Source organism: Cydia strobilella, chromosome 21 (assembly GCF_947568885.1).
Source record: "Cydia strobilella chromosome 21, ilCydStro3.1, whole genome shotgun sequence".
NCBI classification, from domain to species: domain Eukaryota; kingdom Metazoa; phylum Arthropoda; class Insecta; order Lepidoptera; family Tortricidae; genus Cydia; species Cydia strobilella.
The window spans coordinates 10,671,189-10,688,855 of record NC_086061.1 but is presented as its reverse complement, the minus strand read 5'-3'; the positions used below and the strand labels follow the sequence as shown (position 1 = coordinate 10,688,855).

At 38.8% G+C, this 17,667-nt stretch overlaps 1 protein-coding gene across 10 annotated transcripts in view; it reads left to right on the top strand.

The window, feature by feature from the left end:
• Positions 1-842: 842 nt before the first annotated feature.
• LOC134750950 (oxysterol-binding protein-related protein 3-like) overlaps positions 843-17,667 on the top strand; it is a 61,510-nt gene continuing 44,685 nt past the window's right edge. For all 10 annotated transcript variants that reach the window (XM_063686232.1, XM_063686231.1, XM_063686230.1 and 7 more), the window contains exons 1-5: positions 843-1,146; positions 10,941-11,024; positions 15,626-15,773; positions 15,937-16,066; positions 16,905-17,125. In XM_063686232.1, the coding sequence (XP_063542302.1) occupies positions 10,982-11,024; positions 15,626-15,773; positions 15,937-16,066; positions 16,905-17,125 (542 nt within the window). In that variant the 5' untranslated portion in view covers positions 843-1,146; positions 10,941-10,981. The remainder of the gene's footprint in view (positions 1,147-10,940; positions 11,025-15,625; positions 15,774-15,936; positions 16,067-16,904; positions 17,126-17,667) is intronic.

Here is a 17,667-nt window from a genome sequence, read left to right as displayed (position 1 = left end):
GGTAAATATAAAAACACTGACTTTCCTTATGTGATAAATATTATAAGTTGAAATATCTTAAAATCTTTATTGACTATTCTTTCCCTTATATTTTTAGTGGCAAAATGAGTTTACATATATATACCATGCTGTATAGGAAGGTATAATTTAATGGATGGCTTCCCATAATTATCATAACTACCCTATATTTTACTAAACGCAAAGGTTGCCGTGTCGTGTTACCACATTCGTAGGTACTACATTTCGTGTCTTTTTATTAATTACAGTCTATAATTTCGACAAGTGCGCCCATAGGACAACTGCGCCTACACCTTATTTGCATAAATCATCCTCTCTCTCTCTCATTAAGCAAAATGTGAGACGCAAATACACATTGGACAGATGGAATACCATCCTATGTTAGTCCGATCTAAGTTGGGAGAGGTTTTGATAGCACAGACGGTGCAAGATGGGTGCAAGTGTTATTTTAAACGTTAATCTTCCATGAAATTATGACGTTTAAATTTTAAATGGTTTAAATAACCACAACACTTGGTCTAACTCTATTCATATTTTTTGGCAACCATAATTATTATCTAAAAATTATAGTTTGTCAAACTAAATTGTCTCACTCATCCTTTTCTTTTGGGTGCTACTAGTGTAAGACAAAGATGGTATTATTCTCTCTGCCTATTTTTGAAATGAGACAGTCATTTAACGAACTATAAAGCCGTCTTTCCAAAATATTCCCGTTGCATTTTTTTTTATATTGAATGATTTTGAAAACATGATATTGACACTTTTTGTAACGAAGCAACCCGGACAAGTGAAGGTTTTTTACGTTACGGCAACACCAGTAAAACGTCAAAGTGTCGCAATGACGCAAGCCGTCTGACACACGGGAAAAATCCTTCACGAATTCACGATCTTTACCTTACCTCATCTTTCAAAATGGTGTGTCTATCTCGCGCGTTTCCATCCAAATTCAATCAATTATTACGAAAATGAACTATTAACTGTTTAACAAACACGCGAACTTTACATTACACAATTTAAATTGCTAGTGAAATTACGTTTAGGATTGTGCGAATGTGTTTTTCTAGTCATTATTTTAGAGTCAGTGCGAACTGTGATGATTGTGATTTGATTGTATTTAGAGCGTCTTACGTAAGTATTTAGCATAATACTGTTATTAAACATTAATTACAATCACTTCATAGTAAATTAAGGCGCTTAAATTCTCCGCACTTTCGCATTTTTTAAATATTCCGTTGAGCGACACCCCTTTTTAGGTATATTGTGTCAATGTTTACGTTCAAATTGATGAAATAGTTTGTTTGTAGCCTTGTAGGTGGTTGTGTGACTGGTTCCGTAGCGCGCAAGGTTGGCGAGTAATTTTCCATGCTATTCTACATTTAAATGAAGTAAGAAGCCATACATCTATCTTTTTTACGTCTTGGCATTAGAAATATTTTTGATACGCGTACATCTGAGGAAGTGATTGGAAATTGATAAATTTATACTTTATTGTGATAGGGTTATGATTGATTTTTCTGGGGCTCGGTTTTGGTTTAAAAGTTTCAAGTATTTAATTTAGAGTGATGATGCCAATGATGGACAGACCCAAGGCTGTAATGATAATAATTCTAGATTGTAATCATGTTAAAAGCCATACATAAATGCCATAATGTACTGAGTGTAAACTATATTATTTTTATGATGAATGGTATACATGACCTTGGTGTAACCTGGTCGTAAGTTAAAGCAAGATCTATGATGAAACATTGCATTTTTCAAATCAAAACACTTTCTTACTGTAACCTTAACTCTTCCAATCCTTTTTTATGGCATTTTCTATGAAAAGGGACCTTATTGTCGATGGCGCTTACGCCACACAGCGTCACGCGGCATTGTATTTATATCGGAGCATCGTTTATACTGGCGTACGCGCCATCGACAATAAGGTCTCTTTTTATAGAAAATACCACATATACCATTGTTGCACTTGTAAATTCGTTTGTTGCGGGTGTCCATGGGTAGCAGTAATTGCTTACCATCAGGTGATCCGTCTGCTTGTTTGCCTCCTATATCACAAAAAAACTCAATTGAATTCAATTCAATACATTTATTTCATGTAACCAAGACACATCCACTGATCTGTCAAAATTTAAGAAACTTATGGATAGTTTTCAGGGTTTCAAGTCAGTTTTCAAAATGGGGTAGTGGGGCAGTTCAACCCCACTAAGACAAAAGTCTGCGCGTTTTCCGCTAAAAAAAACACCATTTGTCACGGTGCCAAAGTTTCAGGGTCGGCAACGTTTAAGTGGCTCCTCTGATGTTGCTTATGTCCATGGGCAATGATGACCACTTCCCATCACGGCTCGTCTGCTCGTTTGCTAATTATCACATAAAAAAAATATTGAGTACATGGTGGAATATTACTAGGGCAGCAATTTCCTATTCCTATGCCAATGTTTAATATAGAATGAGATGTGAAATATAGACATCCGCAAGAGAACGAAGATAACAGATGCCCTGCAGTTTGGTTTGAAACAAAAGTGGAGTTGGGCAGGCCATACAGCAAGATATCAGGATCAAAGGTGGACAAATTTGTAACAAAATGGCCAGGCCCAGCTGGAAAAAGAAGAGCGGGAAGTCGAAGAAAAAGATGGGCAGATGACATCGTACAGGCTGCGGGAAAAAAATGGATGGATGTTGCCACGGAAAAAGAGAGGTGGAGACAGATGGAGGACTTATACTTATAGGATAAAGCTAAATAATAATAATGCCAATGTTTTGGCATGAGCAGGAAGTCAATTGGTTAAAAGATGGAATGGTCATAGTTGCGTCTTACCTAGGAGAACACTCGCGAACGCGAAGCGAAGCGGCGCGGCGGGCCCAAGGTGTTTGCGGTCGCGTGTTGTTCGCCTACGTAGTACGCTGCGTTAGGCTGAATTCCAACACTTTTAGGGTTCCGTACCCAAAGGGTAAAAACGGGACCCTATTACTAAGACTCCGCTGTCCATCTGTCTGTCTGTCACCAGGCTGTATCTCATGAACCGTGACAGCTAGACAGTTGAAATTTTCACAGATGATGTATGCCTTGGAAATCATGAAAATTTGATTCTCGCACAGATGGCGCTACCACCAATACCAAACTTTGACCTATTCTCGGCTAGATGGCGTTGACGGTTTCGCTTGTTATTTAACAATTTTAACACATATCAGTGAAAGAACATGGGTCAAAATCATATGAAAATAATAAGTACAAATAAAAAAATCATTTAGCCGTATACATTTTTTGATAATTTTATTTGTAATTTTAATCGTGTGTCGATAGTCGATAGATAGCAGTAAATTTACTGTGACCACGGAATAATTAATAGTATTATCATACAGAACGGCCCCGCACTGCCCCGCCCCGATGCAAATTACCTCGCCCCGCGACAGCAGATTGACGACCGTTTGCCGGCCGCTCAATACTATTTTTAAGCAACTTACTCACACTATGACGCATGACGCGTGTACAAACGTGCCGTTCACACATAGTTACGCAAGTGATTTTTGATGTATAGCGTGTCCGCCCTGTGCTGTGACTACAAAATTTAATATGGCAGTACCACTCTATCCTATAATTCGCTTTGATATAATGTTAGTCCGAAACTGCCATAATTTTATGGCATCACCAGACATATAGCACTGTTAGTAAACAGGTATAACGTAAACACGGCACACATAACCAATGGAGCGGTGATTCAACGTTACATCATCCTGATGTCATTACTTATGGTGATTATACGGTGTTACTGGCTTCTCGAACATGCAAATATGGACTAGCCTCGGCATGCGGCTTCGTTTGTCTAATCATAATCATAAATTTTTATTTGTAAGAACACGGTTACAATATAAGGTCTTAAGAATACAATAGTTCCACATATTCAACCTGCATGCAGGTGTGCAAATTATACATGCAGTGTGCTGCTAAGCATCACTTATTTTTACCTACTTAAAATCTAGAATTCTACCTATTTACAAATATTCTATGAAAAGGGACCTTATTGTCGATGGCGCTTACGCCGCACAGCGTCGCGCGGCATTGTATTTATATCAGAGCATCGTTTATGATGGCGTAAGCGCAATCGACAATAAGGTCCCTTTTTATACAAAATACCACATATGATTATTATAGGTATGTTCCCGTATAGTCGGTGTATTCCTATTTGTCCCCACACGTGACCGCCGTCATACATGAGGCCACTGCTGGACATAGGCCTCTCCTATTGCACGCTATTGAGCACGATTGTCGATTTGCGGCAACTCGGATCCAGCTCTTACCAGCCGCCTTGCTAAGGTCATCGCTCCATCTAGTCTGAGGGCGTCCTACGCTACGTTTGCCGATACGCGGTCTCCACTCGAGAACTCGTCTTCCCCAACGGTTATCGGTTCTACATCAACATCAACATCAAACATTTATTCAGCAAATAGGCCACAGGGGCACTTTTACATGTCAATTTTTACAAACAATAAAATTAACCCAAAATTATAAAAAATAATTACATAAATATAAATGTTAAATTACACAAGAAAAAAAACTAATAAAAACTATACAAACAACAGAAGTACTAACATTGTTTAGAGATGTAAAAGTCTCTAGGTGTCAGAGATTAAATGTATAATAATAAAAAAAGATCATCAAATTATCCAGAGATGTAAAGGGTCTCCAAGACTTGAATTGTTATATAATTAATAAAAAGACAAGATATTAAATCAGACAAACAGACGAGAACCGAATGAAGTGCCTCACGTTAAGGCCGTTTCATCGGTTTGCCACTGTCTTTGTCACATTTCGCAAGAAAGAACGGGAAAGAACATACGCGCCAAGTGTCAATTTTGATCGAATTTTGTCGGTTTTTATTTATTTTAAAAACGTTACCCTACAATATTGAAATTCTAAAGCTATGAAATTACTATTTATGTTAAGATTGTTTTTTCTTCTTTTTTTGTTTATAGTATCACATAATAAATAACCGAGTAAAGTAGGATTAAAAGTCCGAGTTAGAGGTTACTTTGGGAATTAATTGTATCGAGCGAAGTGTCATAATTCGTGTATCGGAAGCTATGTTGTTAAAGATAATATAGTCAAGAACTACATATATTTTTTCCACGTCTACGAATATCAACGCCTCTTAAAAAAACATGATCATATAAGGAGATTTTTCGCCTTCTGGCTCAGGGAACCGCCTTAATGCCACCCCTACAGCTAATATGACCGGCCCACTGCCACTTCAGCTTGCTAATCCGGTGGACAAATGGAAATGATTGCTATGAATGCACGAATCTGCATGCGGCGGGACAATTGGTAGTACAGCGTATAGTTAGTTGAAGTATATCTTGATTTTTAGGGTTCCGTACCCAAAGGGTAAAAACGAGACCCTATTACTAAGACTCCGCTGTCCGTCTGTCTGTCACCAGGCTGTATCTCATGAACCGTGATAGCTAGACAGTTGAAATATTGACAGATGATGTATTTCTGTTGCCGCTATACAAATACTAAAAAGTACGGAATCCTCGGTGGGCGAGTCCGACTCTCACTTGTTTTTTTTTACGGACATCCGCAACTAAATCAGTAATAAACCATTTATGTTCCTTGTTGTATTTCTAGGAACAAATTACATTAGTAAATATTTTTAGTGATCGAATGAATTGCAAATAGTTATTTGTGCAACAAGAGAGGAAAGTTGGTTTTTCTTGCGAGTGTTTATTTTGAGTCCCGAGAAAGCGAAAGATTCTAAGGTAGAAACTTGAGCGTAGCGAGGGACTCAAAAACACGAGATGTAAAATAACTTTGCTCTCGTGTTGCACACATAATTTTTCACCTCAGTAATGAGAACATATTAAAGGTTAAAATGTATTTCGAATTACACAGAATAAACAGAAAAAAAAAGTATGATAATATGTACGATACGGTACGATACGGGACGGGACTGGACCGGACCGGACCGTACCGTACCGTACCGTACCGTACCGTACCGTACCATACCATAAAAAAAATGTACTAAAAGTATGAAGTTCATGGCCATCACTAAATTAAAAAGCTACATTGTTTCACTCCCTGGAGTGAGGAAAGTCGCACTTTCCTCACTCCAGGGAGTGACGAAAGTAGGCTTGTTCGAGCTGCTGAGGTGAAAAAAAAATTACACATTTAAGGACCTGTAATTAGTCTGAAGTTAATTGATTCCATTGTGTTACGACAATTAAGCCATTTCTGTTTAACTTTGCTATACTTAGACTTAGGTGGTTTTGCTTTTGTTAGACTTATATATTGTTTGTATGAGTTAAGTACAATTTTCATTATTTTTGCGTACGGCGCGCTAAGTTTACAATTTAATATCATATTCAAATATTGTAATTTTGGATTTATTCTGCAATAATTGCAATGTTATTTATTTTTAATGCATATTTTGATCATATAAAAATATCAAAATAAGCAAAAAGCAAAACGCACATTTGAAAATTTAGGTTTATATTGAGTTTTGAAAACTTCAAGGCCGTTGAGAGCTAAAAGTGACATCTGAAGTAGATATTTTGAATACAGATCTTAATTATAGTTAACTAGCTTTTGCCTGCGACTTCGTCTGCGTGGAATTAGTAATTTGGGTACCTTAATTCTTAAAAATTGGTCCACACTATACATTTCCACCCCATTTTTTACACCCTTAAGGGATGATTTCGGGGATAAAAGTTATTCTATATCCTTTCCCACAGCTCAAACTATCCCCATACCAAGTTTCATCTAAATCGGTTCAGCGGTTATTGATTCGCCATACAAATTTCCACCCCCTTTTCACCCCCTTGAGGGGTGAGTTCTGGGATAAAAAGTATCCTATGTCCTTCCCCGGGACTCAAACTATCTGTATACCAAATTTCAACTGCGTGAAGAGGTAACACACAGACAGACAGACAGACTTTCGCATTTATAATATTAGTATGGATTAGGCTACTTTTGACAGGAACACTTAACATTTCAAATATTTTGTAAAATGACACACCCCTTATATTTATGCGCGTGCGATAGAGATAGGAACAGGCGGGTGAATGTACGAAGTTTTTCGTGCTTATAGCGTCCTTAGGCCAGGATTACACTCGTAAGTTTTACTTACGTAAGTAGGGACAAAGCTATTTGCTAGAATGAGATAACGATATTCATATCTCATTCTGTAGTTACTCTATAAGCCATTCTCTGGTTCTAAAATGGGATTTAATAAAAAACTGCGCGCATCGCTGTCCAAGATATTATCAGGTAATATCAATAACACATAGCTGACCGGAGTTGAACCTTGTGTCTTTCCCATAAGGCTTACCATTTATCAACGAAGTGCGTACAATCGCACTAAGAAATAAAACACATAGAAATGATAGCGTGATAAAGATTCTATCGAATAATCAAACTGATAAGGTTTGCTAAGAAAATACTAGTGAATTATATCTCAGTGCGACTTTCGTAAAACAATAACACATGTTTAGTGTTAAATGGTTTACTAATGTATTGCAAATTATCATTGGGCAAAATTTCATTTCGCAAATTTTCATAATCCTACCTAACCTAACCCAACCTTGTACGTGATGTTCCCAACTATGGGGTTGCGAAATGAAATGGTTGCGAAATAAAAATTTGCAAAAATTTCATTTGGGAAATGAAACTGATGCCATAAGTTTGTTGGGAAGTGAAATTTGGCGAAAAATATTTTGGTAAAACGGCGGTATCCCGTGTTAAATATTTAAAACAACCAGTTTGTTTTAGTGAGTGACAATGTGTTAATTGAGTTGTGTTAATATGAAGTTTAAAATATTGAGTTTAGGTGAGATTAAGGCTTATTTGTGTTGTTTACCACGTGTTTTTTGTTATAACAATTTTACCTAAAATATAAATGTAATATTTTGGCACTTGTTTCAGAAGGAAGCATGTAAAAGGATAGTCCTAATAATGTTATTAATGTAAAAGACCCGGGTATGTCCTTAAACTACGTCCAAAAGAGAGGTATGGGCACTGTGAATGACATCTCGCTTTGTGCGGTAGGGCACAGGACAGCGGATGTCATTCCAGATCTAGAGCAGAGCCCAACTGGGGAGGTACCTCCACCTTACAGAAAACCGCAGCCAAATAACACTAGAGCCTACTAATAGTGTTGTGTTCCTGCCGGTGAGTAAGGTTGCCAGAGCTCGAGGGAGAGGAGTGTTAGGGTCGGCAACGCGCATGTAACTCCTCTGGAGTTGCAGGCGTACATAGGCTACGGAGACTGCTTAACATCAGGCGGGCCGTATGCTTGTTTGCCACCGACGTAGTATAAAAAAAAAGTTTTTGTTGACGTTTGTTCCTCTTATTAAATTAAAATTCATTTATTTCGAGTATCTGATGTGACTCATAAGTACATAACACAAACATTAAACAAAACACAAACATTAACCAAAACACAAACATTAAACAAATGTTTAATGTTTGTGTTTTGTTTAATAATTATGATGAAAGGCAGTAAAATATGAAAAAACATCCCCAATTACCTGCAAAATCTTTTAAATGTACTGTATATTTACACAAATACATACCTGTACAATTAATTTGATTTTTATTTTCATAATTTTCATACGTCGATTGTTCATTAAACAATTCTAAATAAGTTGTTGGGAGTGGTGGTATTTTTGATGCATTTTTCTCTTCATTTAGTTATGTACGAAATAACTGACAATTACTAATTAATACTAGATAATGATATTCTCGAATCGTAAGACTTAGAAGTTAGGACTCATTAGCGTACCTAAGTACTAATTATACTATGAACTTCGGACCCGGAACCTCTTGTTTTTTCGATAACCTTGATGACAACTAAACTAGTTTATTATCTTACAAATAATCCATACTAATATTATAAAATAAACCGATTTAGTTGAAATTTGGCATAGTTTTTTGAGTCCAAGAGGACATAGACTCTTATCCCGAAAATCATCCCTTATTAAGAGGGTGTAAAGCGCCAGTTCTTCTAAAAAAAGTAATCAAAATAAAATGTGGTTTTTTCTATAAAAAGGGACCTTATTGTCGATGGCGCTTACGCCATTATAAACGATACACCGATATAAATACAATGCCGCGCAACGCTGTGCGGCGTAAGCGCCATCGACAATAAGGTCCCTTTTCATAGAAAATGCCCCAAATTATTTTAAAACGGGTCAGTCACGTATTATTAAGTCGAATAGCTCGACATGTTTCGTTCCAATTTACGAGGATCCTCTTAAAATAATCCATACTAATATTATAGATGCGAAAGTCTGTCTGTCTGTGTGTTACCTCTTCACGCTTAAACCGCTGAACTGATTTAGTTGAAATTTGGCGTAGAGATAGTTTGAGTCCCCGGGGAAGGACATGGGATACTTTTTATCCCGAAAATCATCCCTTAAGAGGGTGAAATGCGGGGTGGAATTGAGATAATAAATGAGTTTCCTAATATTTGTGTGCATATTATGCTCAAATTGAATGATTGCTATAAGACTTTCTCCAGGCGCTATTCTTACTCTAGCTGAGGTTACTAAGTCCACGCAGACGAAGTCGCGGGCAAAAGCTAGTTGAATAATATATGTTTGAGTCTCACGGGGAGTTTTATAGTTAAAATCAAAATTAAATTCCGATTGTCTGAATTAGGACCCATTATTGATACAACTTACAAAACTAAAACTTTTTGTGAACGGATATGAAAATCTGTAAAAATAAAAAGGTCAACTATCCTTTGATAACACTCAAAAGTACCATGTATAATAGAAAAAACCTTAAAAAGAGGAAGGTAATACCATTGGTAAAGCGCCGATAATAAGGTAAGGTGGTTTGTCCATTTTGCCCTACAAGGACAGTTTGGAACAGTTTAGCCTTCGACCTTCACCTCTAACAGGAGGGTTCCAGCCCAATCCTAACGCGGTAACGCCCTTCCTATGAAACCCCGTCCTATAAGATCAACACAATTATACATTTCTAATATCGTCAGGTAGGGTTGCCATATGGAAGAATTAAATATCCTGATAAAAATCCTGACATCACCCTAAAAATCCGGACATTTCATGTAACAGAGATTTGGCATAGAACTTGAACTTGAACGACGCCCCGGCGGCGCGCTGCACTCTGCGGAGTACTGTATCGTGAGATCTTTCCTAAAAATCCGGACACTTGCCAAGTAGAATAGAATAGAATAGAACATTTTTATTCAACATCACATGAAATGGCAGAGTTAACAAGTCCGGCCGCAATCCGGACAGAGGTTCAAAAATCCTGACATGTCCGGACAAATCCGGACGTATGGCAACCCTATCGTCAGGTGACAAGCAAAACTCACTAATTACCACCTAATTACTAAAAAATAATTAAACAAAAATAAACCTTATTCGGATAATAATACGGTTCACTATGGCTATGAACTCAATATTATGTACTAGAGATGCAACGGATAATTCTTTGGCCGGATACCAGAGGTTCGCCTCACCATCTGCCGAATATTCGGCCGGCGGAACTATACCTACGGACATATCGGTTTTTCAGGTGCGCATTGTGCACGTTTTGACCTGTTTCGTAGTGAACGTTCGCGCGAACTCATTTCTAGGTTCGAAATGAGTGCGCGTACAAGTGAGTGGAATGTTTTAATTGTTTTAAAATAATAAACGAGTACGATTATGACCGCGACTGTTCCTTAAATCCTATTTTTTACTCCGAAATTAATCAGTTACTATCCGGTGTCCGGCCGGATAATAAAGTACGTTCCGGATACCGGATAGTATTAGTAACCGAATATCTGGTGTGACTGAAATTTTGCCCATACATACAGTGACAATCAGTATGATATACATTTAATTTCCTTGCTTTATCTTATGCTTATGGCTCGTAAATTGTCTTCTGCGATAATTAAGTATCATATTTTTGTCCGCAGCGCAACTAAAATGGCTGGTGACAGACTCATGTAGCGGCGACATGTCTCAAGTCAAACACTCCGATCCGGCGGCCGTGGACAAGCGTAAGTAAACCACAAACGGCCCGGCCACGACATCGCGCGGCGGCGGCAGCGGCGAGCGGCGGCCATAGGTGGGAACGAAAGGTCCGATCGCTGTGTCTCGCTCCAACCTATGGCCGCCGCTCGCCGCTGCCGCTGCCCCGCGAAGTTGTGGCCGGGCCGTAAGGCGTACAGCGTGCACATCCCGATTGTAATGTATAGAATTAAATACGGCCTGTCACATCGCTTGCGTACTCTACGCATTATGTTACGACATACGCGCTTGGAAACGCAAGGAGCCGCCGCCGAGGTGTTGTATTAAGCACGGGCGATGGCGTGGGTCAGCCTTAAACGGAATGAGGGTCATTTCTTAGGGTTCCGTACCCAAAGGGTAAAAACGGGACCGTATTTCTAGGACTCCTCTGTCCGTCTGTCTGTCACCAGGCTGTATCTCATCAACCGTGATAGCTAGACAGTTGAAAATTTCACAGATGATGTATTTCTGCTGCCGCTATAACAACAAATACTAAAAAGTACGGAACCCTCGGTGGGCGAGGCCGACTCGCACTTGTCCGGTTTTTAATTTTGTATTTTCCGAATATCCGCAAAAATTTCAGAATCTTCCTGCAAAATTAAAAGAATATATAATTTTTTTAATTAAAAATAACACAAACGACGAAACTTACAAAAAATCAAAAAATAAGGTAATTAGGCACAAAGCTTTACAACATAGCATAGTTGACTTTTGCCCTCAGCTGTGGCAAGGTAAAGTAAACACAATAATAACATCACTAAGTAATTAATTGGCTTTTAAATTGCTGTCATTGTTTTAAAGACTGACCTTCGACATTCTATCGTCATAACATCACTAGTACAGTCGCCATCAGATATATCGGAGCGGCCAAGGCGCTCACAAATATCTGAACACGCCTCTATTGTCAAGGCGTTAGAGTGCGTGTTCAGATATTGTGAACTCCTCGGGCGCTCCGATGTATCTGATGGCGACTGTACTTTACATTAATGTAATAGTAACTGTCTTATTACCGACAGCTGTATTATAATTCGTTTTTTAGCATTAGAAAAAGGGGTTAATAAGGTTAGGGTTTTCTGCCAAATAATATTATGCAAAAAGAAATTCTGCAAAGTAATATTATGCGAAAAGCAGTATGCAAAAGGTAATAGGCTAGATGACAAATTTTATCATGTATCAATCGATCAGGTTTATTTTTAGGATCAAATGTCTATATGGGACCCATTGCATTAAAGCTATAGGTACAGTCGCCATCAGATATATCGGAGCGGCCAAGGTGCTCACAAATATCTGGACACGCCTCTATTGTCAAGGCGCTAGGTGCGTGTCCAGATATTTTTGAGCACCTCGGCCGCTCCGATATATCTGATGGCGACTGTACATATCTAAGTCAGAAATGATAGTCAAAGTCCGACAGTCGTACTTGTGAAATATTGCGTTTATGTAAATAGTTGCCGTACAATCTTTTTTTGGATAAAATGTAATTAAGGAATCGAATGGTACCCTTACTTTTGTCCTTTTTGGAATTTGAAAATTACTTAAATTTTGAAACTTTCAAGTTCTGTATTTTTGTATTATTTCCATATATTATTTTAATATCTACATTATTATGATAAATTGCTCATTTATTTTACTATCTATGTTACTAGATTTTGTTATAAAATTCAACATGTGTCATCATCCCTATTCTGCCAAACGATATTTCTGCCAAGTAACATTATGCAATACAAAAATATGTCTAAAAACTTTCTGCAACACAATAGGGAACCATGCGGCGCGGGGAGAATCAATCCTTTAATCATAATCATAATCATTTATTTGCACATAAAAAGGGTTTTACACCCATACAACCATTTTCGGTCGCCGTTACGACGCAAATGTGTCGACACCGTTTTTTCCGGTCACAAATCCGGTCGCAGTGTCGTCGCAGTTACGACACCGCTACCAGAAATGGGGAAGAGTCGACACATTGTTACCATCGGTCACAATGTTTTGAAACAGTTCGGTAACGGTTACGACACATTGTGTATAGATTTGGTCACAAACTGAACGCAGTGTATAAAAAAATGTTTCGACACTTTGTGATCGAAAAGTGTACACACTTAGTTACTGAAACAATTCTGGTCGCATTGTGTACACACTGTTCAGTTTTGGTTACTTAGTGTGTAACCAAAACTGAACACAGTCGCAAAGTGTAGTATCTGTTACGACATATCTGACATTTAGTTACTACTTTGACGATTTCTGCGACCGGAATGGTTATATGGGCATAGATATTATAAAACCTACCTATACCAATATATATATTTATTGATACCTAATAGAAGTGTCCTACGTGGGCGATCTCGTTGCCGTGGCCCCGCCGCGCCGCGCCGCTTCGCTTCGCGTTCGCGAGTTGTTCGCTTACGTAAGAAAGCTTACGAAAAAATAAAATAAAATATAAAATATTATATACTTTATCGTGTAGTTGCGCTCTCTCGGAAGGGTTTCCACGGAAGACCAGCGTCGAGATCCATAACTGGTATCTTGACATTAAGCTGAGTGGAGACCCTTTCAGTGACGTTTATTAATAATAAATTGTTCTGTTGTCTATGTAATACCTAAATTTAAGCATTTTCTGAATAAATCTCTTCTATTCTATTCTATTCTAAGACGCTACGTTAAACATTGTTAGTGTCAGAATTTTGGATTACTCGTAACAACCACAAAAATTAACCCATTGCACCGTATATCAGATCCCCTAGTGTAAATTTCATTCGATACGCGTTTGTGTTAAGTGTCATTTTGTATGGAATTTTGACTTTTTGAGTTTCCAAGACGTCCCGCTTGGCGCACTGTTCAAAATCTACAAAAATATACATAACGCAAACGCGAACGCACGTCACGCTATCGAATGGAATTTCCACTGGGGGTACAGTATTTAAATAACAATAACCATTTCGTTTATTACAGGTTAGCGTTTATATATGACCTAGTTTCAGTTTCAGTTGCCGTGACTGTAAATCGAATTCCTAGGTTTTCTGGCCAATCGCCAACACTACTATTCACATTTTAGTGCTAAACAATTTCCTGTCATTATTCTATAAACCTAATTTGTTTTGCTTTACAATGGAATGAATTGATTCACCAATAACATTGGTTGTAACTGTTGTAAGCGAAGCGGAGAAGACAGCCAATGTTCTTATTGGTTGATTCCCGCACGTTTCCTCTTATCTCCACCTCAGTGGCTGCCTCTTTAAGTGCCTTCAAAACCTCAAACCACAAGTGCGTAGTAAAAATTTTACGACTATAGAGATCTTATTTTAATATACATATAGGTAGTCATGTCACGCGTTCGTCATCAAATCGCCCTTGAATACTAAGTGACTGTTTTAATACTCTGACATTATTAGGGACTTTTATAATATGATTGTAATAAAACTATTAAATAATAACCACGTAACGTAATAAAAAATGTCATTGTCACTTTAACTGCATAAAAATAAATAAAAAAAGCCGCTAAAGAATTAATCATTCTTTGGAGAAAAAAACTCAGGGACAAACCGGACAAATGTTTTGAAGTCTAGTCAAAGGTACCCACTTTGTCGCTTACCTTATGGTATGGTATGGTAAGCGAGTGAGCGAAGTGAGTGAGATTTGCATGTATCTTTATACGAATAACCCGTCAATCGTCCTAAAGCGAGGTTTAGACTAGCAAGAACCTGCATGCAATTTACGTTACACTGCCGACTACTAAGGCAAATTGCATTCAAAATGTTTATCAGATACCGCAATGTACTGAAAATTGCATGCAACTTGCATGTCTAATTGCGTTGTTGCTTTATGTCAAGCGACAAAGTGGGACTTTTTGCTTGGAAATGGCACAAATATTTTCCGCTCATCACATAAATAAAATGCCCTTAGAAGGCTTTGAACCCAGGACCTCCAAGGCAAGGTCGCTACCGAACAGGCTACGAGTAGGTCGTAGGTCGGTCTATTTTCTGATATTGTATTTTTTATAGCGTTTTTTTTTTCTAATTATATTGTGTAGATTTTTCCCTATTGAGATATTACGAGATCTCCCATATATTTAAGCGTGTCCCTAGCGTCGGCGTTTAGGGCGTCCGCTAGCTGAAGCGGGTGCACACAGCGGACACACGCACGCGGCTGTCATGTAGGTATGTAAAGCGCACGGTTGTTTTATGCGATAAACGTAGCATTGAACGCATGCGTCAACGGAATGTAGGAAAAATGTCAATGCGCTTACCCCTGCATTTACCGCGTAAAACAATGTAGTGTCATTAGACTATCTGATGTAAAATGGGTGTGCGGCAAACGCATTGCGTTTAGCGCATAAAACAAGCGCGCGCTTAAAATCCGCCGCACGCGTCCGTGCCAGTTAGTGACGCTCGTACTACCCGCTCCATGCACCCGCGCCAGCTAGCGGACGCCCTTAGGCCCCTTAGTCAACTCTACGGCTGCTGCTAGACACAACGTTGGGTTGACGCAGTAACGCCATTTTCTATAGCGCTGACTAGACGTCGGCGCCCAAAAGAAGCTGGTGGTGTGGTCTCTGTGTGTCAAACCAAGAATAACCTCGTACATTACATTCCAGCGGACCGCCGACGCGGTGCGGCGGGCCGAGCGGCGGCGTTGCGGCGCGCGCCCTCCGACTCTGATTGCTCCGGCGAGACCGCCTCGCTGTCCGCCGACAGCGGCGAGCGCCGCCCGCCGCCGCCGCCGCCGAGAGGGAAGTCTAGGAAGTGAGTTATATATAGATTTAGGTTTAGGTGTAAAATGAATGAAAATCTAGCTGCAACCCTAAGCGACAGGTTAAAAGATAAAAAGAGGTAAATACTGTTTTCTTCACGGCACCAATGTGTAAACAGCTTAAAACTCATAACATAAATTAATGTTTGATTGCAGCCGGCGGCGCGGCAGCGAATGGGAGGTGCTTGAGGGCCTTAAAGACGGGCAGCGCTTCGAGCGGCGGCCGGAGGTCTTCAACGGATTCCTGCATAAAAAGAGGAAGTGGCCTTTGAAAGGATGGCACAAGGTATTTACAGATTTTTCTAAATACGACCATTATTTCTTTATATATACAGCTACAGCTTTAACCTCCTGCATCAACCTTCATGCATTGCGACGGGGCTTACGATGAAGCGCTGCACACGATAGGCAAAGCGTTCGAAGGGTTTAATAATATTTTTATATGCGCGGCGTCTTCTCTGTATACAGGATGACCTTAGCCATTGGACAAACCCTGAAATCCCACGTAGGGTTACTTTTCAGGAATGCTCTAACGTTAATATTTTTTTAAATTAAAAGATAAAAAAATAAAGTTTTAAACAAAAATTAACTCCAATGATCGACAACAAAAAGAAACATACTGTATTAATCGTTGGCAGTTTTTTTGTCAATTTGTTCGAAAATGTGCGGCAATGATGACATTTTTCAAAAGTCAGAATCTTATTAATGTCATAAATGAAAAAGATAAGATCGAAGAAGGTTTCTTACTATTTATTACCTCACGAGCTACTAACACATACAGGCTGCTCCAAAGTAAATAATCGGAATTTGTTAGTTTCTTCATAACCGCTACACCGGTTGTTATGATACTTTGTATACTGATTCTAAATACCCTAACGTATGTGCATTTCGGCTTTGTCCAATGGCTAAGGATACCCTGTATAAATCAGACTAATAAAAATATAACTTGTTCTGAAATGTGTCTCGTAATCTCTTAGGCATCAGCGATATTTTCATCTTTCGATGTCTAATTTTCAGCAATGATTCGTTACTTTACCAACTTAGTTTAGCTTTCCTTGCTTTACATAAATGTAGATTAACTTTGTACATTTTTACCTATTTTCATATCTATCATCTCTTTCCAGCGTTTCTTCGTGGTGGACGGCGGTATACTAGTGTACGCGCGCTCTCCCACCGACGTGGCGCGCGGCCGCCTGCACGGCTCTCTGGACGTCGGTCTGTCTGTCATCTCGGCTAAACCTCGGAGACGAAGAATTGATATCGACGCGGATGAGTTCATATACCATCTGAGGGCGAAGACGCCGGATGTGTTTAGGACATGGCTGAACGTGTTAAAAGCGCATCGGTAAGTGTTTTTCCCAAAAATTATGGGATAGCCAGCCTCGTGTTACTAAACGATCTCGCTTGCTCGCTCTTTACCTCGGCCGGCAATTTTCTAGTAATTCTTATCTTACACCCCTTCTACGACACGGTACGATATGAAATCGCGGCCACAATTTATTAAACTACTTTACGCATCTTACAGGAAAACACTTCGTTTTTGCATATTTAAGAGCCCGTTAACGATTTTGGAGCAAAAATGTAAAATTGATAGATTTATGAACGGGTCACGGGTGTCACCCGTTGACCACGAATGCTGTAAAGGGTTCGAAACGTTGGGATGTATTATACATTCAATATACGCGATATAATCCGTTTTCATAGTTTTATTTCATGAGTTACTATCGCGGTAACCGAAGACAATATTTTGATAGATTTAGTCGTTGAAATTATACACGTTTTGTTACGTAATATCTAAATAACAAGAATATGGTTATGAATGAATTAAAACTTCTGCTCATCTTGCCTTTTAATAATGAGTTCGCGAGCGTGCGTCACCGGTAATAT